The sequence below is a fragment of the Oryctolagus cuniculus genome, chromosome 4 (assembly GCF_051225735.1).
Source record: "Oryctolagus cuniculus isolate XC-2025 breed Fujian yellow rabbit chromosome 4, ASM5122573v1, whole genome shotgun sequence".
Classification (NCBI taxonomy): Eukaryota; Metazoa; Chordata; class Mammalia; order Lagomorpha; family Leporidae; genus Oryctolagus; species Oryctolagus cuniculus.
In genome coordinates, this window is record NC_142870.1 from 123918334 (window position 1) to 123945492 (window position 27159).

The window sequence follows — 27159 nt, forward strand, 5'->3', positions numbered from 1 at the left end:
TTCAGAGGATAATTTTGTACATTTGTTAATCCACTTATAAGATGGTACACCTAGAAAGGGCACTGCGTGGTTGCAGGGTGCATTTGTATTTCAGGCAGCTAAAGACAAATTACCCTCTGTGGAAGCTGTACCAATTTACAGTCCGCCTGGGAATCTGAGTCTCTCCCCTAACCAATTTGCTGTCACACTTCTGAATTTTGTTAATCTAATACATGAAAATATTTTAGTAGTTTTATTTTTCATTGCTCTTATAAATATTTGCAGAATTTAGTTTTGGTTTTGTTTTATTTTGAGAGAAGAAAAGTCAAGGCTAAACTTCAAAACATCACTTAGTTTTGACAAGGACCCACTATTTATTCATTAAAGAATTTCACAACTGCTTATATTTTCACCATCAACAATTCCTGGTGTAATAAATTCCACAGATTTATGTTTTCTGCCATCTACTCTTGCATGTCTTCAGTGTGCTTCCATCTAGCAAGAGATGGCTTCTAGTTCCAAAAGCTCTCCAAGAAGCTACAGCCCTGTGGGCTTGCCCCTAGCAGCTATTCCAGGACTAGAGGAAAGTTCAGGGGATGAGAGAATTTTAACCTCCTAAGGAACACAAAGGAGAGCTATTTTGTAAAATTATTTATTTGAGAGGTAGAGGGTAAGCAAGCAGGTGAGCTCCCCCATTTGCTGGTTCACTCCCTAAATGCTCACAGCAGCCACAGCTGGGCACCAAAGGCCAAGGCAAGGGGCTGAGAACTCCAGGTCTCTATATAGGTGGCAGGGACCCAACTTCTTGAGCTATGACCACTGCCTCCCATGGTGCAAATCAGCAGGAAGCTAGTAATACATAGACACTCCAATACGGGAAGCAGACATCCCAACATCCAGGACAAATGCCCTAAGAGTGAGTCTCTACGTAGAGTTTGTAGTGCTTATTTGCTTTTTCTCATTTACATAGTCAAAATTCCATATATCAGGTTGACATATTCGACATCACAAGTATAAAGAATTCATTTGAATACAACTTTTGTATGTTCACCATTTAATATTTATTCAGTCCTCACATTGCATTTATTAGCAAAAAGGTATTTGAAGTGTTAGAAGGTTAGAATTTCCACCAGATGTGGAAATCTTTTTATAATAAACCTGAAAGATGTCCATCTACACTCAACTCATTTCTTTACAAGGCAGCCATATATTGTTAAATAGCTCTATTAAGGCAAAGTTATTTTCTAGAATCTGCTTTCCTAAAATTTTAACCTCCTAGTCTTGGTTGGGCAGGTTGGAAAGAGACTTATTTTCTGCCTAGTCTATATGGCAGTCATTAAGAAGCAGTGGCACCTTATAAACTTCACACACTTCAAGGTCCTAAAAAGTCCTCAATAAATGATCTCCAGATTCTATGACACCGATTTCCATCAGACAGAGCTTTCAACACTGCACACAAGGCTTCAGTTATAGACTGAATAAAACATTTAATTTCTTTAATCTAGGCTTTTTCATGGTTAAAACATATCCTATTTTTGTTGATTATACATTTTATAACCTAAAGTAAGTCACCTAACTTGACTAGGGCTGGATTTCATTACTTCTAGTTAGAGAATAATAACAGTGTTTACTTCATTGTGGTTATTGGTTAATTAAATGAGATAATGTATGTCAGTTCTTAACACAACGTCTGGCAAGTAGCTACTGCTCAGTAATTGTAAGCAATTATTATGCTATAGTATAGTAGGAAAGAGAGTGAACTTCAGAACTGGACTACCATGGTTCAAAGCCTGGCTTCAACATTTGCTAGCTGTGTTACCTGGGAGAAGTTATGTAACTTCTCTGGGGCTTACTTAGTTTTTTTATATAGAATGATTTTTTGGTATGGATTTTCAACTAGACAATAACACTTATTTTCAGATGAATATTTATAAGAATTGATCACATAATCATAAAGAAAGCTACTGGTTTCAATTTATCATTTTATTGAAACTTGTTTTATTAATATTCATAATATAAATAGGCCCTATTTGGGGCCAGCAGTGTGGCGTAGTGGGTTAAGCCACCATCTGCAGTGCCAGCATCCCATATGGGTGCCCATTCAAGTGCCAGCTGCTATACTTCTGATCTATCTCCCTGTTAATGTGCCTTGGAAAGCAGTGGAGGATGGCCCCAGAACCCATACAGGAGACCCAGAAGCAGCTCCTAGCTCCTAGCTCCTGGCTCCTAGCTCCCAGCTCCCGGCTCCCGGCTCCCGGCTTTGGCCTGGCCTACCCCGGGCCATTGTGGCCATTTGGAGAGTGAACCAGCAGATGGAAGATCTCTCTCTCTCTCTGTCTCTCTGTTTGTCTTCCTCTCTCTGTTTTTCATTCTAAGTCTTTCAATAAAAAAAGTAATCTTTTTAAAAAACTACACATATTTATTCTTTTATTTTCAGATATTTGGTTTTAGTAACAGGGTTACTCTGGTCTTATATAATAAATTGAGAAGTAGATTACTTTTTTGGTTCTTTAAAAATATTACCTGGGGCTGGTAATGTGGCGCACTGGGTTAACGCCCTGGCCTGAAGTGCCGGCATCCCATATGGGTGCCAGTTCAAGTCCTGGCTGATCCACTTCCCATCCAGCTCCCTGCTATGGCCTGGGAAAGCGGCAGAAGATGGCCCAAGTCCTTGGGCCCCTGCACCCTCATGGGAGACCGGAGGAAGCTCCTGGCTCCTGGCTTCAGATCAGCGCAGCTCTGGCCATTGCAGCCAACTGGGGAGTGAACTAGCAGATGGAAGATCCCCCCCACCCCCTCCTCTCCTATCTGTGTAACTCTGACTTTTAAATAAATAAATAAATCTTTAATAAAAAAAATTACCTAAGGGTAATTTGTGGGATAGCGGGTAAAGCCACAGCCTCCAGTAGTGGCATCCCATATGGGTGCCGGTTCAAGTCCTGGCTGCTCCACTTCCGATCCAGCTCTCTGCTATGGCCTGGGAAAGCAGTGGAAGATGGCCCAAGTCCTTGGGCCCCAGCACCCACATGGGAGACCCAGAAGAAGCTCCTGGATCCTGGCTTCAGATAGGTACAACTCCGGCCGTTGCAGCCAATTGGAGAGTGAACCAGTGGATGAAAGATCTCTCTCTCTCTCTCTCTCTCTCTCTGCCTCCCTTCTCTCTGTGTGTAACTCTGACTTTCAAATAAATAAATAATCTAATTAGGATTCTTTTCCTTGAAAATCTGGTATATTTCCTTGTAAACCATTTGGCCTTTTCTTTATGGAAAGATATTGTTTCAGTTTATTCTCTAGTTATAGGAATTTCTAATTTTTTTAGTCAGTCTTGGTAAGATGTTTTCTAATCATATGCCCATTTCATTCAAGACTTAAAAGAGGCTGGTACAACGTTTTTGAGCACATCTTTTTTTTTTTTTTCCCCACTCTTGCTAGTCACCGCCTCCCTTATATCATTCACTTGTACCTTCTATGTTCTTATAACCAAACTTGCCAGGGCTTGTGTAATTTGCTGGTTTAAAAAGTAATGCTTTGTTTTGTTGATCTTCTTTATTGTATCCCTGTTTTCTATTTTACTGACTGCTGCTCTTGCATTTGTTATATTTTTTCCTTCCATGTTCTTTGGTTTTAATCTTTTCTTTTTATGTATTTAAGTTTATATGTCTTCCTCAAAAAGCACTACTTTGGCTATATTCTGTACATTTTGATACACATTGTTTCAGTTCTAGAAACTTTTACATCTTCAGTAGAATTTCTGATTAAAAGTCATTTAGCATATATTTGCGTAACTATAAATGAGACAAAGATACCTACAATCACCATTCTATTCAATATCGTCTATAAAATCTTAGCCAGTACTTAAGTCTATCACAGACCAAAGGTTATGAATGATCCAACTGCATGCACCTGAGGCCCAAGGAGAAACAGAAAGGGACAGAGTGAGAGGGGGAGGGGGAGGGGGAGGGGAAGGAAGGGCGGGGGAAAGGAAAACAGAAACCCTGGCAAGCTTCCAGGAAAACGAAGGAATTACTCTAAAGGAAAAAGAACCAGAGTTGCAGTAGACTGGAAGTTAAAAGCAACACTGAAAGCTAGAAGTGGTGGCACTGACATTTACATTTTACTTATAGAGTAGAAAGCTAGAATCCTACATCTAAGATACTGTTACAACCATCAAGTAGGGAATTATTATAGTACATTTTGTATTTTGAAGGAATATTTATAAGAGTTATGTAACTAAACATAGTGAAAAGTTTAGACTCAAAGAATTCTTATAAATCACATTCTTTAATCAAAATACCCTAAAGTTAGATAAATAAAAACATCTTCCCAAAACAATAGTTAGAAATAAAGAAATATACTCCTAGATAATTCTGCCATCAAATAAAAAAATGAAACATTATAGATTATTTGTCAAATATTGAAAAGGAGAATGATTCATATTAAAAGCTATGAGATAGGAAGTTTTACTCAGGAAAATCTGTACCCTGAAGAGCCCTTATTATTTAAATAAATAAAAAGAGAGATAAATACAAAAAATAAGTACTCACCTTCAAAAACTTAAAAAGTTAAAAAAAGAACAAAAAGACACCAAGAAGATGCATTTAATAAATACACAAGTGCAAATTCATACAGAAAATAAAAGTTGTAGAAAACATTAAAGATACCAAAAATAAGTATCTGAAAAGGCCAAGATACAATAAAGCCCTTATAAGTCTGATCAATAATAAAAGATAAAACAAAATAGACAAGATTAAAAATCAGAAATCAGGTATAATCACAGACAGAAGACAAATTTTAAAGGTAAGAATATTATAGGCTACTTATGCTACAAAGTTTATATTGTAACATTAAAAAAAAAAAGGATGAATTCCTGTCAAGATGTAAACAGTTAAAACTGATTTGAGGAGACATGAAAAGTAAATAGTTAAATTACCACAGAAAATTTTGGAGACTGCTAGTGAGAGAGAGAAAGGTGAATTACATGACTTCATAATTGAATTTCACCTAAACATTTTGGGTTACCTAAACACACTGAATATTATCTAACTTTTAAAGAACAGATAATCCAATGTTATTTAGCCTACTTTTATATAAAATTCACTTAATTTTAAAATAAAATCCTGGTAAAATTAGTGCCCCTTCAATAAATAAAATCTGATAGACCAATTTCACTTATGAATATCGATATGGAACTTATACATAAAATATACCCTGTGGAGAACAATATATTAAAAGGAAAGTAATGTAGGGTCTATTACACATAAGCAAAGGTGCTTCATTATTGGGAAATTTACCAACATTAATCCATTTTACAAGTTGGTTGAAGAAGGCCGGCGCCGCGGCTCACTAGGCTAATCCTCCGCCTAGCGGCGCCGGCACACCGGGTTCTAGTCCCAGTCGGGGCGCCGGATTCTGTCCCGGTTGCCCCTCTTCCAGGCCAGCCCTCTGCTGTGGCCAGGGAGTGCAGTGGAGGATGGCCCAGGTGCTTGGGCCCTGCACCCCATGGGAGACCAGGAAAAGCACCTGGCTCCTGGCTCCTGCCATCGGATCAGCGCGGTGCGCCGGCCGCAGCGCGCCAGCCGCGGCGGCCATTGGAGGGTGAACCAACGGCAAAAGGAAGACCTTTCTCTCTGTCTCTCTCTCTCACTGTCCACTCTGCCTGTCAAAAAAAAAAAAAAAAAACAAAAAAAAAAACAAAAAAAAAAACAGGAAACAAGTTGGTTGAAGAAGAAAAACATGGAGTTATATCAGTAGATGATGAAAAGGCATTTGACAAAAACTTAAAAGCATTTCTAGGAAAACATCTAAGTAAAACAGGAATTAAAGGAAAATAATGTGACTAAAGACAAACATAAATCTAGTTCCAACTGGTGAAATACCAATTTCAATTAAAATCAGGAATTAGGTATGAGTAAAGAACATCACCATCACATTATTTAAAACAGTCTCAGAGGTTAAAATAAATTTAATAATCTATAAAAAGATAAGAAAAGTAGCAGATATAAACACTGGAAAAGAATAGATGAACTTTTTGGGAGTTAGATATAGAAAAATCTAAGAGTCATGAATGAAAAATTACTAGAATATAACAAATTTAACAAGAATGGCAAAAAATAAATTTAAGGAAAATGATAAAATCTAATTAAGGAGCATAAAACAATATTTAAAGAAATAGGACCACATACCATATTCTTGAATGAGAAGACTTTTTTAATATTAAAAAGACAATATTACTAATGCTACTAAAAATTAAAATTACTAAAATTATCATTTTCTGAAAATCAGTATATAAATTGAATGCAATTCTAATTAGAATCCATGATGGCCGGCGCCGCGGCTCACTAGGCTAATCCTCCGCCTTGCGGCGCCGGCACACCGGGTTCTAGTCCCGGTTGGGGCGCCGGATTCTGTTCTGGTTGCCCCTCTTCCAGGCCAGCTCTCTGCTGTGGCCAGGGAGTGCAGTGGAGGATGACCCAAGTCCTTGGGCCCTGCACCCCATGGGAGACCAGGAAAAGCACCTGGCTCCTGGCTCCTGCCATCGGATCAGCGTGGTGCGCTGGCCGCAGCGCGCCGGCCGTGGCGGCCACTGGAGGGTGAACCAACGGCAAAGGAAGACCTTTCTCTCTGTCTCTCTCTCTCACTGTCCACTCTGCCTGTCAAACAAACAAACAAACAAACAAAAAGAATCCATGATGACATTAGAATTAAATAAAAATTATCAACGTATATATGGAAGAATAATTGTATGTAACAAAAGTAGAAAGTTTAAAGATTAGGGAGAGAAAAACTTTACTAGGAACCTATCAGCAGCTTTGGGTTAGAGATAATAAAATTATCTTAAAGTTCAAATAGAAGAATGACTGCTTGAAAGTATGTATTTTGAAAATTAACAGCAGGGGAGAGAGAAAAGACAGCACCCGTAAGAACATGCTATTAAGTGACTCCATTCAATGCAATATACTATAGGAACATGTAACAGATTAGAAGAGTAGAAGAAAGAACACAACGATAGATACCAGAATAAATTTATCATTTGATAGATGGTAGTTTTATATAGTGAGAAAAAGATGGATTAATAGATGGTTATTCTATATAGTAGGAAAATGACGGATTACTTATGAGAGGTATTCAAAAAGTTCATAGAAATGTGTAACATGAAAAAAGTATACATGTTTTTAAAAATGTTTTGTACACGGAAAATGGAATTGAAAGGTATGTTAATTTTGATGCAAAAATATTGTTACATATATGCATATTAGAAGTTTTATTAAAGTTCATGGAAAATGTGTATTATGAAAAAACTATGCATGGATTTCAAATATTTTTGCACCAAAATAAGTATCTTTTAATTTCATCTACCCATGAATTTTTTGAAGTATTCTCATACTATATAATACAATGGACTATTCATTTTCAAAAATAATAATATATCTTGGACCATATAAAAAATAAATTCTTAAATGACCTAATGACTTAAAGAGACTTTCAGTATGAGACTGTAACCAAGACTAACCAGATCGTTTGATCATACCAAATGAAAACTTATGACATAATGACATTTAACATAAAAAAGTCCAAAGACAAATTAAGACATTAGAAAAAAATTGAATATTTAAGAATGTAGGAAATGAAGGAAAATAAAGAATGTGACCAAAATACAAACATAAAATCTAATTCCAACTATACAGAAGACAATTAAAGTCTACAAATTCCTGTTAGGTTATCAAAAATTCCAATAACATAAGAGAAAACTGTAACAATCTATAAATAGGTAATTCACAGAAAATAAAAATACCTGATTATATTTCATCTTAATTTGATTTTAAAAGTTTTATCTGGTTTCACATTGCTACCAAATTGATTCGATGACTCATTATTTTCTCTTACCATTGGCATCTCTCCAGATTTTCCTAGTCTGTAGTATACTCCCGTCATTGAAGACTCCCAAGAACAAGTGGGTCAGAGCCATCTGCTATTTCCTTCTCTTCTTTGACTACTCAGATATTCATCACTTCCCTGGTCTTGAGTAGTACTCTCAAACCTATTTTTATCTTAGCCTTCTGTTTGTGGCCATGGAGAAGGCTAAGTACACACAGTGAGACAAACATGAGCCTTGAAGCCCAACTAGGTTTGCTTTCTCTTCCACTCCCTGACACTTACCAGCTATGTGGCATCAGCCATGATACTTTCTGAGCCCTGGTTTTTCTCCTCTGCAAGATGTAATAGTTATATCTGCATTTTATTGTGAAAATAGACAGAGGTTTTTTTATACAAAATGGTAAAATGGTGATCAGCACACTTAGGACCTGAAAGATGTTACTTTTTTCCCCTACTTCAGTTTATTATGTTTAGTTTTGGGAACTGGTTACTGCAAAAGATATTTGCTACAATCTCTTGATGTTCAAAACTCCTCCATTCACTGCTAAGAGCTCATTTTTCTAAAACACTGCTTTTATTATGTTATTCTCCTGAAAACCAATTTTCAATTATTCCTTACAGCCTTCAGGTAAAATGAAACTCCCTAGACTTTTTAGCAAGACATTCATTCCTTTTGAGGTACTGAGAAATTTAAAAACCTTGCCCTAGGTATCCCCCACCACAAATTTTATTATTTTGATTTGGGAAAATGGAGGATTTTCTAAAAATGTGTTTACCATTAGAAGGACTCAGGAAAAAACTTTAAGACGTTGAACTTGGCAATGTTTCTTAGACATGTCACTCAATGGGAAACACACCTTAAAACCTCTACACATCTAAGTAAACAGCCAAAAGAGTGAGAAAGCAATTTATGGAGTAGAATTATATATCTAATATGGTGCTAATATCCTGAATTTATGAAGAATTTCTACAACTCAACAACAAAAGGGCCCAAATTATCATTTTTTAAAATGGGCAAAGAACTTGAATGACAATTCTTTAAGGAAGATGTATAAATAGCCAACAAGTAAATGAGAAGATGCTCAACACCAATAATCATAAGAGAAATACAAATCAAAATTATAATGACATGGAATGGCAGATGTCCTAAACAGCACTCTGGCCTTAGAATCAGCCCTTAAAGCATTTGGATCTGGCTATAAGTCCATGAGAGTTTCTCAGGCATGGAAAGCCAAGACACTATGGCCAAAAAAATGACCTAAATGAAAGATCTCTGTGAGTGAGATCCCAGTGGAAAGAATGGGCCATCAAAGAAGAGGTACCTTTCTCTGAAGGGAGGAGAGAACTTCCACTTTGACTATGGCTTTGTCTAAGTAAGACTGGAGTCTGTGAACTCAAGAGGCTTCCATAGCCTTGGCAGCTCATGAAAAGAGCCTCAGGTGATTACTGACGTCATAAACAAAAGTGTCAACTGTTAAATCAACAATGGGAGTCACTGTGCACCTACTCCTCATGTAGGATCTCTGTCCTTAATGTGTTGTACTACGTGAATTAACGGTATAACGAGTACTCAAATAGTACTTTATACTTTTTGTATCTGTGTGGGTGCAAACTGTTGAAATCTTCACTTAGTATATACTAAGTTGATCTTCTGTATATAAAGATAATTGAAAATGAATCTTGATGAAGAATGGATGGGAGAGGGAGTGGGAGATGGGATGGTTGTGGGTGGGAGAGAAGTTATGGGAGGAAAAGCCGCTATAATCCAAAAGCTGTACTTTGGAAATTTATATTTATTAAATGAAAGTTGGAAAAAAAAAGATAAAATGAAAATCTGTGGAAAAATAGAATTATAAAAAAAATTATAGTGATGTATCATTTCATATCCATTAGGATAGCTATTATCAAAGGAAGTTATTTTAATAAGTGTTGGAGAAGACTTAGACAAACTGCAACTCTTATACACTTCTGTTGGGAACATAAAATGGTGCTGCCACTATAGAAAATACTAAGGTTTCTCACAATATTAAAAGCAGAACTATCATATGGTTCAGCAATCCTACTTATGGGTATATATCATAAAGAATTCAAAACAGGGTCTCCAAGAGGTATTTGCATACCCTTGTTCATCACAGTATTATTCATAATACAAATTAGTGGCAGAAAGTGGAAAGTAACTGAAAAGAAGGAAATTCTATTTGTGATAACATGGGTGAACCTCGAAGACATTTGCTATGTCAAATACCTCAGACACAGAAAGACAAATCCTATATGATCTCATATATGTGGAATCTAAAAAAAGGTAAACATGTAGAAACAGGAAGTAGAAATGTAGCTGCCAAGAATGAGAGGGTAGAAAGAAATCAGTTTTGCAAGATGAAAAATTTCTAGAGATCTGTTGTACAAAATGCATATATAGTAACGTTATTGAAATGTACACTTAAAAATAGTTGAGACTGAGGCTGGTGTTGTGCCACAGAGGGTTGAGTCACAACAATGCCAGCATCCGATGTGGTTGCTGCTTTGGGTCCTCGCTTCTCTACTTCCAATTCAGCTCGCTGCTAATGCTCCCGTGAAAGCAGTGGAAGATGGCCCAAGTCCTTGGGATCCTGCCCTCACTTGGGAGACCTGAACGAAGTTCCTGGCTTCTGGCATTGGACTGGCTCAGCCCCAGCCATTGCGGCCATGTGGGGAGTGAACCAGCTTATGGAATCTCTCTCTCTCTCTCTCTCTCTCTCTCTCTCTCTCTTCCTCTCTCTCTGTAACTCTGCCTTTATAATAAAGAAAAAAAAATCTTGAAAACAAACAATGGTTGAGATAGTAAATTTAATGCCATGTGTTTTCTGACAATAAAAGAAGTATAGAGAGCACCAGAATCAATCATTGTATGTTCAACACTAGGTTCTTTTTTTTTTTTTTTTTTTTATAAGATTTTTTTTTTTTTTTTTTTTGACAGGCAGAGTGGACAGTGAGAGAGAGAGACAGAGAGAGAAAGGTCTTCCTTTGCCGTTGGATCACCCTCCAATGGCCGCCGCTGCAGCCGGCGCACCGCGCTGATCCGATGGCAGGAGCCAGGCTCCAGGTGCTTTTCCTGGTCTCCCATGGGGTGCAGGGCCCAAGCACCTGGGCCATCCTCCACTGCACTCCCTGGCCATAGCAGAGAGCTGGCCTGGAAGAGGGGCAACCGGGACAGAATCCGGCGCCCCAACCGGGACTAGAACCCGGTGTGCCGGCGCCGCAAGGTGGAGGATTAGCCTATTGAGCCACGGCGCCGGCAACACTAGGTTCTTAAAATTTATCATTTTGCATAATTTTAAAACACTTTTAGAAAGTATTAAAATAAAAACAAAAAATTTTGATTCCTTATATACACTGTATCTTCCTTCACTACCCTAAACCATTAACCCACTGGGGATAAGGATATACCCAAGTAACTTCCACTTTGTTTTTTCTGAAATCTTACTATGTACTTGAAATGTCTTTAATACATCCACTTAAGTCTTAGCACTTTAAATGGCAAAACGGAAGGGCTGACAGCAAACATTAATCACAGACACAGTTATCATCAGTTACTAATGACTAGGCATATCTGCAACACAAAACAATTAAAACAAGATTTGGTTGTGATTCTAAGAAAATAGTTCAGGCATTTCCTTACTGTATCTAGTTGCTAATAACAATAAAAAATTCTCTTTACCTAGTACTTCTTTTTGAAATTCATGGCATCTGGCTTGCAAGCTTACTTCCTGCTGTTTAGATGTCTCAATCTGCTGAGACCTCAATATGGCTGCATCTGACAACAATTTCAGATTTTTCATTTCCTCTTCAAGGCATAACTTACTTCTCTGGGACACTGTCAAACTTTTATTTAATCTGTCTATTTCTGTAAAGAAAATTCAAAGTTTATAAATAGGCAATATTGAATCATAAAACATTTCACCAAAAATTGGTTAGTTTCTTCTAGCAAAAGAACAACTGAAAACCAAGATGAGGTTTCTAAGATTATAATGACACCAAACCAAAAGATTAAATTTAAATTCAGTAGTGCTTCTGAAAAAGAAGAAAAATTGTTGTATTACTAAATGATGCATGAAATCTTGCACTAGTTTTTTATTAGCCAGTAATTTGTATTTGAATGATAATATGGGGGCAGGCGCTGTGGCACAGCAGGTTAACGCCCTGGCCTGAAGTGCCGGCATCCCATATGGGCAGTGGTTCGAGTCTCGGCTGCTCCACTTTCAATCCAGCTCTCTGCTATGGCCTGGAACACAGTGGAAGATAGCCCAAGTCCTTGGGCCCCTGCACCCACGTGGGAGACCCAGAAGAAGCTTCTGGCTCCTGGCTTCAGATCGGCACAGCTCTGGCTGTTGCAGTCAACTGGGGAGTGAACCATCAGATGGAAGACTTCTCTGCCTTTCCTCTCTCTGTGTATTTTCTGACTTACAAATAAAATAAATAAATCTTAAAAAAAGGAAAGATAATATGTTCTGCTTTCTAAATACAAGTGCACAGATAAGTGAATAACATAATATCTATGTAATGCTATGGGTTTTAGTGAAATTACAGTGTTTTCCTGGCAAGAAGATTCAAAGAGGAAAATTTAATTGTGCTAGCATGAGCTGCCTGGGTAGCATTTCTAAGAGAGTAACTAGGACACATTCCATACAAATTACGAAAAAAGGCAGTAGGTATATAAAGGACTTGAAAAGAGGTAGTCCCTTAAAATAATAAACTGATGGGCAGAAAGTATTATTTAATAATTATATTTTGATAATTCTAATATTCTTCTGCCCAAAACAAGACCAGAATTCATCTTTGCAATTATTTGTCTTTATTCTATCTACTTAGAATAAAATTAATAGAAATATGTCTTCACAGTTCTAAGTGGATTTAAATGTGCTAATTTTATATAATTTCATGAGAAGAGAGTATTATCCCTAAGAATAATAAGTATCAAGTTCCCCCTTCACTGCTGCCATAAACTACCGTTAAAACATATGAACACACACAAATAATAATGATAAAATACTACAAAATTTGTACAACCACACTTAATTGAATTGATGAGGATGTGATCTACATGAATATCTGGCTAATTCTTTGGTCAGCCCATGTTGGGCTGTGTGATAGGTTCAGCATGGAACTCAATATTGGGCTGTGAATCTCCAAAACTGTAGCCTGACATAAACCTTTTCTTTCCCAAGAAGCTCCTCCCAGGTATTTTAGTTAAGATCATCAAAAGCTGATGAGTACACATGGGCGGAAAGTGTGTCTGGGAGAAAGTGTCATTTACTGGAGACCTGGGGTGTGTGCACAAGGGTACCTTCTTCACCTTTTAGTTACACATCAAAATGGAACAGCTGGAGAAATAAATTGGCAAGGATCAAATAAATGAGATTCTGTTATAATACAATGATTCCTTTATGTGGGAAGTTTTCCCCATAAGAATAGCTATATTCTAAAAATCTTAGGACTATATATCCATTTGTGTTAGAGAAAACAAGTATGTAAAGTTTTTTAAAAGGACAAAAAGAAACTGAGAGTTTTCCTTCATGCCAAAAAAGTCTGGGTATTTTTGTAGCCATAAAGCCAGCTTATGTGGCTGAATCAACGGTACTGTAGTATCACTATCTGTTTAAATGAGCATGACACCACAGAGTAGCACACACATGCTGTCACCAATTTATCATTTGCCAAAACGACACTGCTTAGGTTAACAGCCTCTGTCAACATATACTAGTCTCTAAAATAACTACTGATGTGAGTGTGACTTTATATCTCACATTATAAGAGCAAGAATCTGTGATACAAGTTTATTTGTAAAATATATTCTTACACATGGAAGACTACAGCAAGATTCCAAAAGTAACAGGAGGTATAATGTTCCTAACATAAAATTAGGAAAGAAAACTGAATGGAAGGAAATTAACTCATCCATGGTAGACTAAACACTTCTGTACCTACAGCAATCCTGGTGTCAAGGATTCAATGTTGCCTTCAGTATTATACAATTTCATACTTGTCTGTTATTTGTCCCAATTTGGGGTTCAGAAATTATGATCCCCACCATGTCGACCTATACTGGCCACTGCACTCACTTCTCTGCCTCAGGATCATCCATGAAGAAAGTCCTCCTTTCCTCATACATTTTGCCTACCATGGTTCAAAGGCTACTCTAGAAATCTGGACATGATCATGATCTTGATCTTTCTGGAACGGAAACCAATTTACACTGTATTGCACTGATCAAATAAGCACCCATGTGACCTGCTATTGTACTGCAAGTTATTTTAGGCCATAGATAGTATCTTATTCACTTTATTTTTTATTTTAAAGATTTACTTATTTATTTGAAAGGCAGAGTTACACAGAGGCAGAGACAGAGAGCTAGATCTTCCATCCACTGGTCCACTCCCCAAATGGCAGCAACAACTGGAGCTGCATCAATCTGAAGCCAGGAGCCAGGAGCTTCTTCAGGGTCTCCCATGCAGGTGCAGGGGCCCAAAGACTTCCATTGCTTCCCCAGGCTACAGCAGAGAGCGGGATTGGAAGTGGAGCAGCCAGGACTCAAACCAGCACCCATATGGGATGCTGGCACTGCAGGCAGTGGCTTTAACCACTATGCAAATCGCTGTACCCTCTTATTCACTTTATCTACCCCCAAATTTCTACTATGAGATACTAAAGTGAATAGTTAGAGCTAAATTAGTAAAGGTATTGCTGAGAAAAGCTTCTAAATAGTCTCTTTATATATAATCTTAATTTTTTACATTCCACAATATTTTTCTGGTTAACATATAATAAGTGCATGTATGTATGGGGCACAGTATATTTCAAGACATTTTATATGACATATACTGATTAAATCACAGTAGTTAGCATTCCCATCTCATTATTACTTCTTTATGTTTGGAGTCTTTGAAATCTTCTCTTCTAGTTTTTTATAACATGTACCACATTACTGTATACTACTGTCAACTGTGTGTGCTGTGGAACAGTGAAACATAACCCTACTATCTGTGTTTTGGAACCCATTATCCAACCTTCCCTATTTCCCCTTCCTCTTTCCTTCCCAACCTCTAGAAATCAGTACTACATTCAGGTCTTTTTCAAGTATCTACATATTAGTGACAACATGAAGCATTTTTCTTGTTCTTGGCTTATTTTATTAACATAATGATCCCTAGTTCCATTCATTTTGCTGCAAATGACAGGATTTCATTCTTCTTTATGGCTGAATAATATCCTATTCGGCATATACAATGTGTTTTCTTTACCCATTCGTCCATCAACAGACACCTCAGTCTATTCCATATCTTGGCTATTGTGGATAGTGCTGCTACAAACATAGAATGCAATTATCTCTCTGATTTGCTGATCAAACCAAAGTGCAATAATGATTCTCAATTTTTTTTTTTTTGACAGGTGGAGTGGACAGTGAGAGAGAGAGACAGAGAGAAAGGTCTTCCTTTGCCGTTGGTTCACCCTCCAATGGCTGCCACGGCCGGCGCACTGCGGCCGGCGCACCGCGCTGATCCGATGGCAGGAGCCAGGCTCCAGGTGCTTTTCCTGGTCTCCCATGGGGTGCAGGGCCCAAGCACCTGGGCCATCCTCCACTGCACTCCCTGGCCACAGCAGAGAGCTGGCCTGAAAGAGGGGCAACCGGGACAGAATCCGGCACCCCGACCAGGACTAGAACCTGGTGTGCTGGCGCCGCTAGGCGGAGGATTAGCCTAGTGAGCCGCGGCGCCAGCCATGATTCTCAATTTTTGAGGAACTTCATAATGACTATATTAATTTGCATTCCCTCCAACAGTATATTAGAGTTTCCGATTTCCACATCTTTACCAGCAATTTTTTTGCTTTTTAATAATAGCCTTTCTAACTATGGTAAGATGATATCTCATTGTGGTTTCATTTTGAAATTCCCTGAACATTTTTAATGTCTATGTTGCTCATTTGTATTTCTTCTTTTGAGAAATGTCTATTTAGATTATTTACCCATTTTAAGACTGGATTATTTGTCTTTTGTTGTTAACTTTGTTGAGGTCCTTATATATGGGTACTTCAGACCATTCTTGGAAAATAGAATTAAAACAATTTTGCTGCAAAAAATGTTGAAATTTATGCATATGAGGGATCTTCAAAAAGTTTATGAAGAATGCATACTATGAAGAAACTATGCACAAATTTCAAATTTTTTTTGCCTTGCCTTTTTTTGTTTGTTTGTTTTGGTTTTTTAATTGGAGAAGCAGACAGAGATAGACATACACACAGAGAGCTCACATCTGTTGGTTTACAATCCAAATGCCTGCACAGGCCAGGGGAATCGAAGCTGGAAGCCAGGAACTTAATCCAGTTCTCCCACATAAATGGCAGGAACCCAATTACTTGAGCCATCACTGTTGCCTCTTAGGGTCCACATTAGCAGGAAGCTGGAATCAGGAGCCAGAGCCAGGGATCAAATCCAGGCACTCCAATTTGGGACATGGGTCAGCACTGTGGCATAGATTAAGCCACTGCTTGTGATGCTGGCATTCCATATTGGATACTGGTTTCAGTCCCGAGTGCTCTACCTCTGATCCAGCTCCCTGCTAATGCTCCTGGGAAAGCAGCAGAATGTGACTCGAGTGCTTGGGCTCTCTCACCCACATAGAAGACCTGGATTGAGTTCCAGGACCCTGGCTTCAGCCCGGACCAGCCCAGCTGTTGTGGCCATATGGGGATCGAATTAGTGGATGAAGGATCATTTCTCTCTCTCTCTCTCCCTCTCTCTCTCTCTGTCATTCTACCCTTCAAATAAATAATTTTTTAAAGATTTATATTTATTTTTTGAAAGACAGAGTGACAGAGAGAGGTAGAGACTGAGAGATAGAGAGTTCTTCCATCCACTGGCTCACTCCCCAAATGGCTACAATGATCAGAGCTGAGCCGATCAAAAGTCGGGAAACAGGAGTTTTTCTTCTGGATCTCCTAGGGGTGCAGGGGTCCAAGGACTTGGGCCATCTTCTACTGCTTTCCCAGGCCATAGCAAAGAGCTGGATCAAGGAGGAGCAGCCGGGACTAGAACCGGCACCCATATGGGATATTGGCACTTCAGGCTGGGGGTTTAACCGACTGTGCCACAGTGCCAGCCTCATAAATAATCTTTTAAAAAATTCCTTCTTGGGACTGGCGCTGTGGCTCAGCAGGTAAAGCTGCCGCCTGCAGTGCTGGCATCCCATATGGACACTGGTTCAAGTCCTGGCTGCTCTACTTCTGATCCAGCTCTCTGCTATGGCCTGGGAAAGCAGTGAAACAAGGCCCAACTCTTGGGCCCCTGAACCCATGGAAGATCTGGAAGAAGCTCCTGACTCCTGACTTCACATTGGCTCAGCTCTGGTCACTGTAGCAATTTGGGGAGTGAACCAGCGGATGAAAGACCTCTTTCCCTCCCTCTCTGCCTCTGCCTCTCTGTAACTCTGCCTTTCAAATAAATAAATAAATCTTTTGAAAAAAAAAAAAAACAAACTTCCTTCTTATGCACTAGTAAGGTTGGATTGAGGCCCATCCTAATGACCTCATTTTAATTTAATCACCTGCATAAAGATGGCAAATAAGTACATGAAAAAATATTCAATATCATTAACTATCAAGGAAATACGAAATAAAACCACAATGAGATACTTCTACACATCTATTTGAATGTTTAAAATAAAAAAAAAAAAACACTTACCACACCAAGTGTTGACAAGGCTTAGAAAAACTAGATCACTCCTCATTGTGCTGGTAGGAATGTAAAATAACACAAAACGGCCCATGTTGTGGCATAGCGGGTTAATCCACCACCTGCAGTGGCAGCATCCCATATGAGTATTCCAGTTCCCTGCTAATGTGCCTGGGAAAGCAGTGAAGGATTGCTCAAGTGCTTGGGCCCCTGCACACATGTGGGAAACAGATGAGGCTCCTTGCTCCTGGCTTTGGCCTGACCTAGCCCAGGCTGTTGCAGCCAGTTGGGGAGTGAACCAGTGGATGGAAGACTCACTCTCTCTCTCTCTCTCTCTCTCCCCCCATCTCTCTCCATTTGCAATGCTTATAAATAAATTTAAAAAAATTTTAAAAAGACCCATCAAGTCCAGAAAATAATTTTATGAATTCCTCTAAAATTAAAAACACACTTACGATATGTCTTAGCAGTTGCAATCTCTGGCCTATTTTGAGCTATTTTTTGTATACGGTGTAAAGTTAAGGTTCTTTTTTACCTAAGGATATCCAATTGCTCCAGTATCATTTGTTGAAATGATATCCTTTCTTCATTGAATCACTCGTGAACTCTTTTCAAAAATCAGTTGAGCATATTTTTGTGGGTATGATTATAGATATTTTTAAAGAAACCATTGGTGGGCCGGCGCCGCGGCTCACTAGGCTAATCCTCCGCCTAGCGGCGCCGGCACGCCGGGTTCTAGTCCCGGTCGGGGCGCTGGATTCTGTCCCGGTTGCCCCTCTTCCAGGCCAGCCCTCTGCTGTGGCCAGGGAGTGCAGTGGAGGATGGCCCAGGTGCTTGGGCCCTGCACCCCATGGGAGACCAGGAAAAGCACCTGGCTCCTGGCTCCTGCCATTGGATCAGCGCGGTGCGCCGGCCGCAGCGCGCCGGCCGTGGCGGCCATTGGAGGGTGAACCAACGGCAAAGGAAGACCTTTCTCTCTGTCTCTCTCTCTCACTGTCCACTCTGCCTGTCCAAAAAAAAAAAAAAAGAAAGAAACCATTGGTGAAAAAAATTAATTTTGTTCCTTTAGGAAAAATCTATAAGCCCATTCAAATGAATACTTAGAAAACATATGTGAGAATTTAACACAAAAGTAGGAAGATGGCCTTTAAAATAAAAAAGCATAAAATAGACTTGCTTATGTGCTCCCTTTGACTCTTAGTCCTTTCATTATGATCAATTGCGAACTGAAATTGATCACTTGGACTAGTGAGATGGCATTGGTACATGCCACCTTGATGGGATTAAATTGGAGTCCCCTGGTATGTTTCTAACTCTACCATTTGGGGCAAGTCAGCTTGAGCATGTCCCAAATTATATATCTCTTCCCTCTCTTATTCCTACTCTTATGTTTAACAGGGATCACATTTCAGTTAAATTTCAACACTTAAGAATAACTGTGTATTAATTACAGAATTAAATCAGTCATATTAAGTAGAACAGACAAAAAAACTACTAAGAGGGATAATGTATTAAGTTGTTCATTAACAGTCAGGGCTATGCTGATCAAGTCACCGTTTCCCATAGTGTCCCTTTCACTTCAACAAGTTTCCTTTTTGGTGTTCAGTCAGTTGTCACCGATCAGGGAGAACATATGGTATTTGTCCCTTTGGGACTGGCTTATTTCACTCAGCATGATGTGTTCCAGATTCCTCCATTTTGTTGCAAATGACTGGATTTCATTGTTTCTTACTGCAGTATAGTATTCTAAAGAGTACATATCCCATAATTTCTTTATCCAGTCTACCGTTGATGGGCATTTAGGTTGGTTCCAGGTCTTAGCTATTGTGAATTGTGCTGCAATAAACATTAGGCTGCAGACCGCTTTTTTGTTTGCCAATTTAAATTCCTTTGGGTAAATTCCAAGGAGTGGGATGGCTGGGTCGAACGGTAGGGTTATCTTCAGGTTTCTGAGGAATCTCCAGACTGATTTCCATAGTGGCTTGACCAGTTTGCATTCCCACCAACAGTGGGTTAGTGTCCCTTTTTCCCCACATCCTCGCCAGCATCTGTTGTTGGTAGATTTCTGAATGTGAGCCATTCTAACCGGGGTGAGGTGGAACCTCATTGTGGTTTTGATTTGCATTTCTCTGATTGCTAATGACCTTGAACATTTTTTCATGTGCCTGTTGGCCATTTGGATTTCCTCTTTTGAAAAATGTCTATTGAGGTCCTTGGCCCATCTCTTAATTGGGTTGTTGGTTTTGTTTTTGTGGAGTTTCTTGATCTCTTTGTAGATTCTGGTTATTAACCCTTTATCTGTTGCATAGTTTGCAAATATTTTTTCCCATTCTGACGGTTGTCTCTTCACTCTCCTGACTGTTTCTTTTGCAGTACAGAAACTTCTCAATTTGATGCAATCCCAATAGTTAATTTTGGCTTTGACTGCCTGTGCCTCCCGGGTCTTTTCCAGAAACTCTTTGCCTGTGCCAATATCTTGAAGGGTTTCTCCAATGCTAACACTAACCGATAGAATAAATAAAGGGGAGAGTGATCCAACATGGGAAGTGAGATACTCAGCAGACTCATAGAATGGCAGATGCCCTAAATAGCACTCTGGCCTCAGAATCAGCCCTAAAGGCATTCAGATCTGGCTGAAAAGCCCATGAGAGTATTTCAGGCATGGAAAGCCAAGACACTCTGGCAAAAGATCTCTGTGAGTGAGATCTCAGTGGAAAGAACAGGTCTTCAAAGAAGGAGGTACCTTTCTCTGAAGGGAGGAGAGAACCTCCACTTTGACTATGACCTTGTCTAAACAAGATAAGAGTCGGAGAACTCAAGGGGCTTCCATAGCCTTGGAAACTCATGACTGGAGCATAGGGAGATTACTGATGCCATAGACAGGAGTGTCAATTGGTAAAGTCAACAACAGGAGTCACTGTGCACTTACTCCTCATGTAGGATCTCTGTCCTTAATGTGCTGTGCATTGAGATTTAATGCTATAACGAGTACTCAAACAATATATTTCACTTTGTGTTTCTATGGGGGTGCAAACTGTTGAAATCTTTACTTAATGCATACTAAACTGATCCTCTGTAAAAAAAAAAAAAAAAAAAAAAAAAAAAAAAAAAAGAAACTATCAACTCCCAACTTGACTCTCACTGGGATTAAACATGACAATAGGTCTGATCTGATTTCATCATCATTAAAAAAAATCATCTATTATTTTTCACTTTATGTTTCTGTGTGGGAGCAAACTGTTGAAATCCTTACTTAATGTATACTAAGCTGATCTTCTGTATATTAAGATAATCGAAAATGAATCTTGATGTGAATGGAAGGGGAGAGGGAGTGGGAAAGGGGAGGGTTGTGGGTGGGAGGGACGGTATGGGGGGGAAGCCATAGTAATCCATTATTCGTACTTTGGAAACGTATATTCATTAAATAAAAGTTAAAAAAAAAAAAAAAAAAAAGCATAAAATAGTAACAGCTAAGATATCTTGATTCTTTACTATATTAGGCATATTGTATTGTGTGTGTGTGTGTGTGTGTGTTTATTTTCTCATTTTACAGATGAAGACACTGAGACATCTAGTTATTTATAAGTAGCAGAACTTGGATGTGAACTTCAGCTCTCTGGCTCCACAGCCCCGCTCTTAGGATACCTATATATCTTTTAAGAATTAAGAATTGAAGGAGCCATTATTGCGTTACACTGTGTAAAGCCATTGCTTGTGACACCAGCATTCTATATCAGTGCTGGTTCAAGTCCCAGCTGTTCTGCTTCTGACCCAGCATTTTGTCACTGTGTCTGAGAAGGCAGTGGAAGATGGCCCAAGTACTTGAGCTCCTACAACCCATGTGAGAGACCAGGATGTAGTTTCCTGGCTTTAGCCTGGCCCAGATCCAGATGTTGTGGCCATTTGGGGAGTGAACCAAGATCTCTCTCTGTCTCTGTCTCTGTCTCTTCCTCTCTGTCATTCTGCCTTTCAAACAAATAAATAAATCTGTTCTAAAAACATAGCGATCAGACAGTAATTTCTTTAAAAAAATAATTAATAATTAAAATCCATAAGACAGAAGCCAACACAGACTGGCAGAGACATGTTGGCTTGTATGGTCTTTCTCCAGTCTGTAGGCAGGCTTATAAAAAGCAAAGCTACCAAGAAGCTCATATCCTCCTGCACATTCTTCCTAATTTCTACCTAGAGTTCTAACACTAATGATTTTGAATATACTTTGCTTATTAAATCTAAGTAAAAGATGAATCAAATAAGATAGCACACTAGGAACAGGAAACATCAATAAGAATGATTTTGCAAAGTATTCTTCAGATATAAATCACATTGTCCTTATCATTTCTTTAAAATTGAATATATTATAATTTTAATATTTTTAAAGTTCAAAAAATTCAATTCACTATTTACCTGTACTAGCAGTATCCAAAAGAAGTATGTATAACATAAGCCATGTATGTAATTTTAAATTTCTAGTAGCTATGCTATGAAATATAAAAAGAAACATGTAAAATTCATTTCTATAGTATATTTTATTTAACTCCACATACATAAAATGTTCTCAGTTGAACACAAGGCCATATTTCAAGTGCTATTCAGGTACAGCTGGTAGATATAGTGAACATTGTAGACCTACAACCTTCTTAGATTTTGGGTTATGTTTTCATATGTAGGTATGGTAGTTTCTCAAGCTTCACCATAATCAAACTTTGAAAATATTACATCTATTCAAAACTTTCTGTACTTAAAATTTTTAAAAGATTTTATTTATTTATTTATTTGATAGTAGAGTTACAGACAGTGAGACGGAGAGACAGAGAAAAGGGTCTTTTCTTCCATCTGCTGGTTCACTCTCCAAGTGGCAGCTATGGCCAGAGCTGCAACAATCCAAAGCCAGGAGCCATGAGCTTCTTCCAGGTTTCCCACATGGGTGTAGGGGCCCAAGCACTTGGGCCATCTTCTCCTGCTTTCCCAGGCCCAGCAGAGAGCTGGATGGGAAGAGGAGCAACCAGGACTCGAACCAGTCGCCCATATGGGATGCCGGCGCCCCAGGTGGATTAACCTACTGAGCCACAGCACCAGCCCCTCTTTACTTAAATTTAGGCTATAACTTATTTACCTAAAATTTCATGTTTTGAACTTTTATATATGTATTTACTAGAGCTGTTGCTAAATTTAAAGTGTTTTCAAACTGATCAAAGAAACTAAAAAGACAAGCGTCAGTACCATTCAAGCTTTTGCACACACTTGTTTATGTTTGTACACATCCATATCCTAGGATTTTGTGCTGATAGCACTCAGTAAGGAAAAAAAGATTCTTATAATAATTAAGCTTCAGTTTCATATTCTCCATCTGTTGTGTTTACTAAGTTCTTGCCTGGGAACTGAATACCCTGTCCCTGTGTATGTATTTCCACCTCTGTACTGCAATCACTACCTGGAACTTCTAAAAAAGCTTCCAACTTCTTAAGAAGTGATTTACTCCAATGGTAAATGTGCAAGTCTAGGATTGAAAACTAATTCTTTTCTCTCATGTTAGGTAAAATGTAAATGTAACATTATCTGCAAATAAAAAGCAAAATGGGTGCATATATCCATTCTGGAATTCCTTTTAGGACTTAACTATGTAAAGAAAAAAATGGGACAAGATCATAAAAATATATGTATAAATATGCTCACTGAAGCCCTAATTAAAATAGCAAAAAAACTATGATCAATCTAAATGTTTATGAATATAAACAACTACTTAAATAAAATACATTTGTATAATGAAATACTATGTCAACAGAGTTAGTTGGCATGACTATATTTCAATGTATATATCTATGCACAGAAAAAAAAAGCTTAGAAAGTTCTATACCAAAATGTTAGCAGTGGATATCTCTGTGTAATAAGATGACGGACAATGTCAACTTCTTTTTTAGTCTTTTTTCTATAGTTTCTACATTTTGCTTGAAGGCTTTTGAATTTGATGAAAAAAATAGAGAATTAAGTTGTTATATGCCCCCTTAGAAGGTCAATAAAACACTTTCAAACTAGTATTAAAGATTCAAATAAGAATTATTCTACTCATAATAACCCACAAAAAATTTTTTGTTCTTATCCTTCAGGCAAGTGTAGCTCATAGATGAAGTCTCTTCTCTCTCCATATTACAGAAGTAATATGTGAGCATTACAAAAAAACTGTAGAAAATATTCAGAGGTTTAAAAAATATAATAATGATCAATAATATCACGAAATTTGAGAATACATTCATTTCAATTGCACGTAGTTCACTGAGCAGCTCCTATGTCACGGGCACAACTTTCTCAAAACACTGGAAACAAAGCATTCAGCAAAGCAATCAGAATCTCTGTCCTCAAGGAACTTGGGGCCTAATACCAGGAAACAGGCAGTAAACAACAAGTTAGGAAGCAGATAATATTTCTGATGGTACTACTCAATTAAATACTACTCAAATTAAACAAAAAATTAGAAGAACTATAAGGGAAGATGACTTTAGAGTGACCAGCAAAGATCTTTTGGAGGAGCTAATATTGAACTTAGACCTAAATTAGAAGAAAAGGCACTTATAGTTTCTGGGTGACCCTTGGCCAGTTTCTCCTTCATGAACCTGGAGTGTTTCCCTCTGCCTATATATCATACTATTCATTCTTTTAAATGCATATTTTGATAAGCAGCTGTTCTTAATTTTGATGAAGATTACTTCATCAATTTTTGTACTTTTATAGTTCCTACTTCTATGTAGTATCCAAAACCCTTCTTTTACCTTCATGTCATGAAGGTATTTTATTTTTCATCTACTGGTTTTATAGTTTTATCTTTCATATCAAGCTCTACGATCTGTCTTCAATTAATTTTTATATGTGGTGTGAGATAGAAGTTGAGGTATGTTTGTCCATTTGGGTATGCAGTTGTTGCAGCACAATTTGTTGAAAGACTTTCTTTATTCATACTGAATTGTTTTAATGTTCTTGTCAAAAGTCAAATGATCACATAAGCAGGGGTCATTTCACCAGGCAATTTTGTTCCATATGCCTCCACTACACTGATTTAGACTATTAGATACTTTTTAATTTATAATATTAACCTTTCAGTGATATCTCTCTGTGCTTATTTTTTAATGGTTTAACCTAGGAATTAAAATATAGCCTCTTTTAGTCTAAATAGGATGAAAACTACCAGGTTACATTAAATACAAAAAGAGCAAAACAATTTACCCCTCCCTCCATCCTCCTGCTTTCACTGTCATTTGTAACACTTAACAACTTTATAAACCCTATATTATATTTCTTGCTTTCTAGGAGCATGTGAATTTTAGAGAAATTCAAAGAAAAAGGGAGTCATATTTATTATTTTTCTGTTTTTCTTTTCTTTTTTTTTTTTTTTTTTTTTTGACAGGCAGAGTGGACAGTGAGAGAGAGAGACAGAGAGAAAGGTCTTCCTTTGCCGTTGGTTCACCCTCCAATGGCTGCCGCGGCCGGCGCGCTGCGGCCGGCGCACCGCGCTGATCCGATGGCAGGAGCCAGGAGCCAGGTGCTTTTCCTGGTCTCCCATGGGGTGCAGGGCCCAAGCACCTGGGCCATCCTCCACTGCACTCCCTGGCCACAGCAGAGGGCTGGCCTGGAAGAGGAGCAACCGGGACAGAATCCGGCGCCCCGACCGGGACTAGAACCCGGTGTGCCGGCGCCGCAAGGCGGGGGATTAGCCTAGTGAGCCGTGGCGCTGGCCCATATTTATTATTTATATCGCATTTTATTCTTTCCTGAGGACTCTGTTGGACTCTGTTCATTGTTCCCAGGTGTATTTTATCCCCTCTCTTCAAAGTGAGTAATTTTTTTTTTTTTTAAACAGGCAGAGTTAGTGAGAGAGAGAGAGACAGAGAGAAAGGTCTTCCTTTTCCGTTGGTTCACCCCCCAAGTGGCCACTACGGCCAGCATGCTGCACTGATCTGAAGCCAGGAGCCAGGTACTTCCTCCTGGTCTCCCATGCAGGTGCAGGGCCCAAGAACCTGGGCCATCCACCACTGCACTCCTGGGCCACAGCAAAGAGCTGGACTGAAAGAGGAGCAACCAGGACAGAATCCAGTGCCCCAAACAGGACTAGAACACGAGGGTGCCGGCGCCGCAGGTGGAGGATTAGCCTAGTGAGCCGCAGCGCCGGCCCAAAGTGAATAATTTCTATAGATGGATCTTAAAAGTTCATTGACTCTTATTCTACAGATATGTTATAAAATTCTATTCAGTGAATTTTTATTTCATAGTTTGTATTTTTCTTCTAAATTTAATTATCTTAGTTGGCTTTATTTTTGAATCTAGAATTAGGCAATACTTTATTTATTTATTTGAGAGGCAGAGTTATAGACAGAGGAAGAGAGAGAGAGACAGACAGACAGACAGACAGAAAGAGAGAAGGAGAGAGAAAGTCTTCCATCCACTGGTTCACTCCCCAATGGCCATGGCTGGGCCTATCTGAAGCCAAGAACCAGGAGAATCTTCCAGGTCTCCCACGTAGGTGCAGGAGCCCAAGCACTTGGGCCATCTTCCATTGCTTTCCCAAGCCATAGCAGAGAGCTGGATTGGAAGAGGAGCAGCCGGGACTAGAACCGGTGTCCATATGGGACGCTGGTGCCACAGGCAGAAGCTTAATCTACTATGCCACAGTGCCAGCCTGAATACTTCATTCTATAAAGTAAAATGGGTGTTCCTCAATTCTTGAATTTAATAATTTTTCATTTTCTCACTGAGATTTTCTCTTTTTATTCAATAATAGCATATTTTTCTTCATGTTCTTGAACATAGTTATAACAGTTGGTTTAATATTCTAGTCTGCTAATTGTATCATTTGGGTCAACTTGGGTTTGGTCTCTATTGACTGTCTACTCTTCAGTATGGGAAGTATTTTCCTGCTTCTTCCAAGGTCAATTTATTTTGAATTGTATCTTGCACACAATAGATGTTATGCTATGGATACTTTGGATTTTGTTATGTTCCTTCTAAGAGTACTTTTTATATTGTTTTGTACTAACAAGTAGATAATTTAGTTGAACTCAAACTGGGGTCTCCACTGAGGTAAGTGACAGCTAAAATATCAATTATGTTAGTCTTATATGGGCTGCTTATTCTTCCTGTGCAGATGTATTTCAAGAATATAACATAGCTTTGGAAAAAGTATCTACATATAAAAGTTGTGTTCTCCCTCCTGGCTGCCTCTTTTCTGGGGTATGCCCTGACTTCTCAGAGGTTGATCTGTATTCTCCACGCATTAGGCCATGAAGAACATAGATTTCTATGAGATTTTCAGTTTTCCTACATGGAACAAAACATGCCCTTCCCTTTCTCTAATAGAGGAGGGAGAGGGGAGGGGAGAGAAGTGGAGGGGAGGTGAGAGGAGGGGAGGAAAGGAACCCATCTAGGGCCATGCCCTTCTTTCAATTTTTTTTTATTTTAATAGGCTAATTTTTAAAAGATTTATTTATTTATTTGAAAGGCAGATATAAGGAGAGAGAAGGAGAAAGAGGGAGAGAGAAGGTTAATTTCTAAGTTTTAGATACAAAGCAAAATTGATTGGAAAGAACAGAGAATGCTCACATACCCTCTGT

The 27159-nt window shown here is 38.6% G+C and overlaps 1 protein-coding gene across 16 annotated transcripts in view; it reads right to left on the reverse strand.

Annotated features, from left to right (window-relative positions):
- The window catches only part of LEKR1 (leucine, glutamate and lysine rich 1), a 219674-nt gene that overhangs the window by 114820 nt on the left and 77695 nt on the right, over positions 1–27159 (reverse strand). For 7 of the 16 annotated variants that reach the window (XM_070072606.2, XM_008266381.5, XM_089331038.1 and 4 more), the window contains one exon: positions 11552–11737. The exons of the other annotated variants lie outside the window; for them this stretch is intronic. In XM_070072606.2, coding sequence (XP_069928707.2) covers positions 11552–11737 — 186 coding nt within the window. The remainder of the gene's footprint in view (positions 1–11551; positions 11738–27159) is intronic. 16 annotated transcript variants of the gene reach the window in all.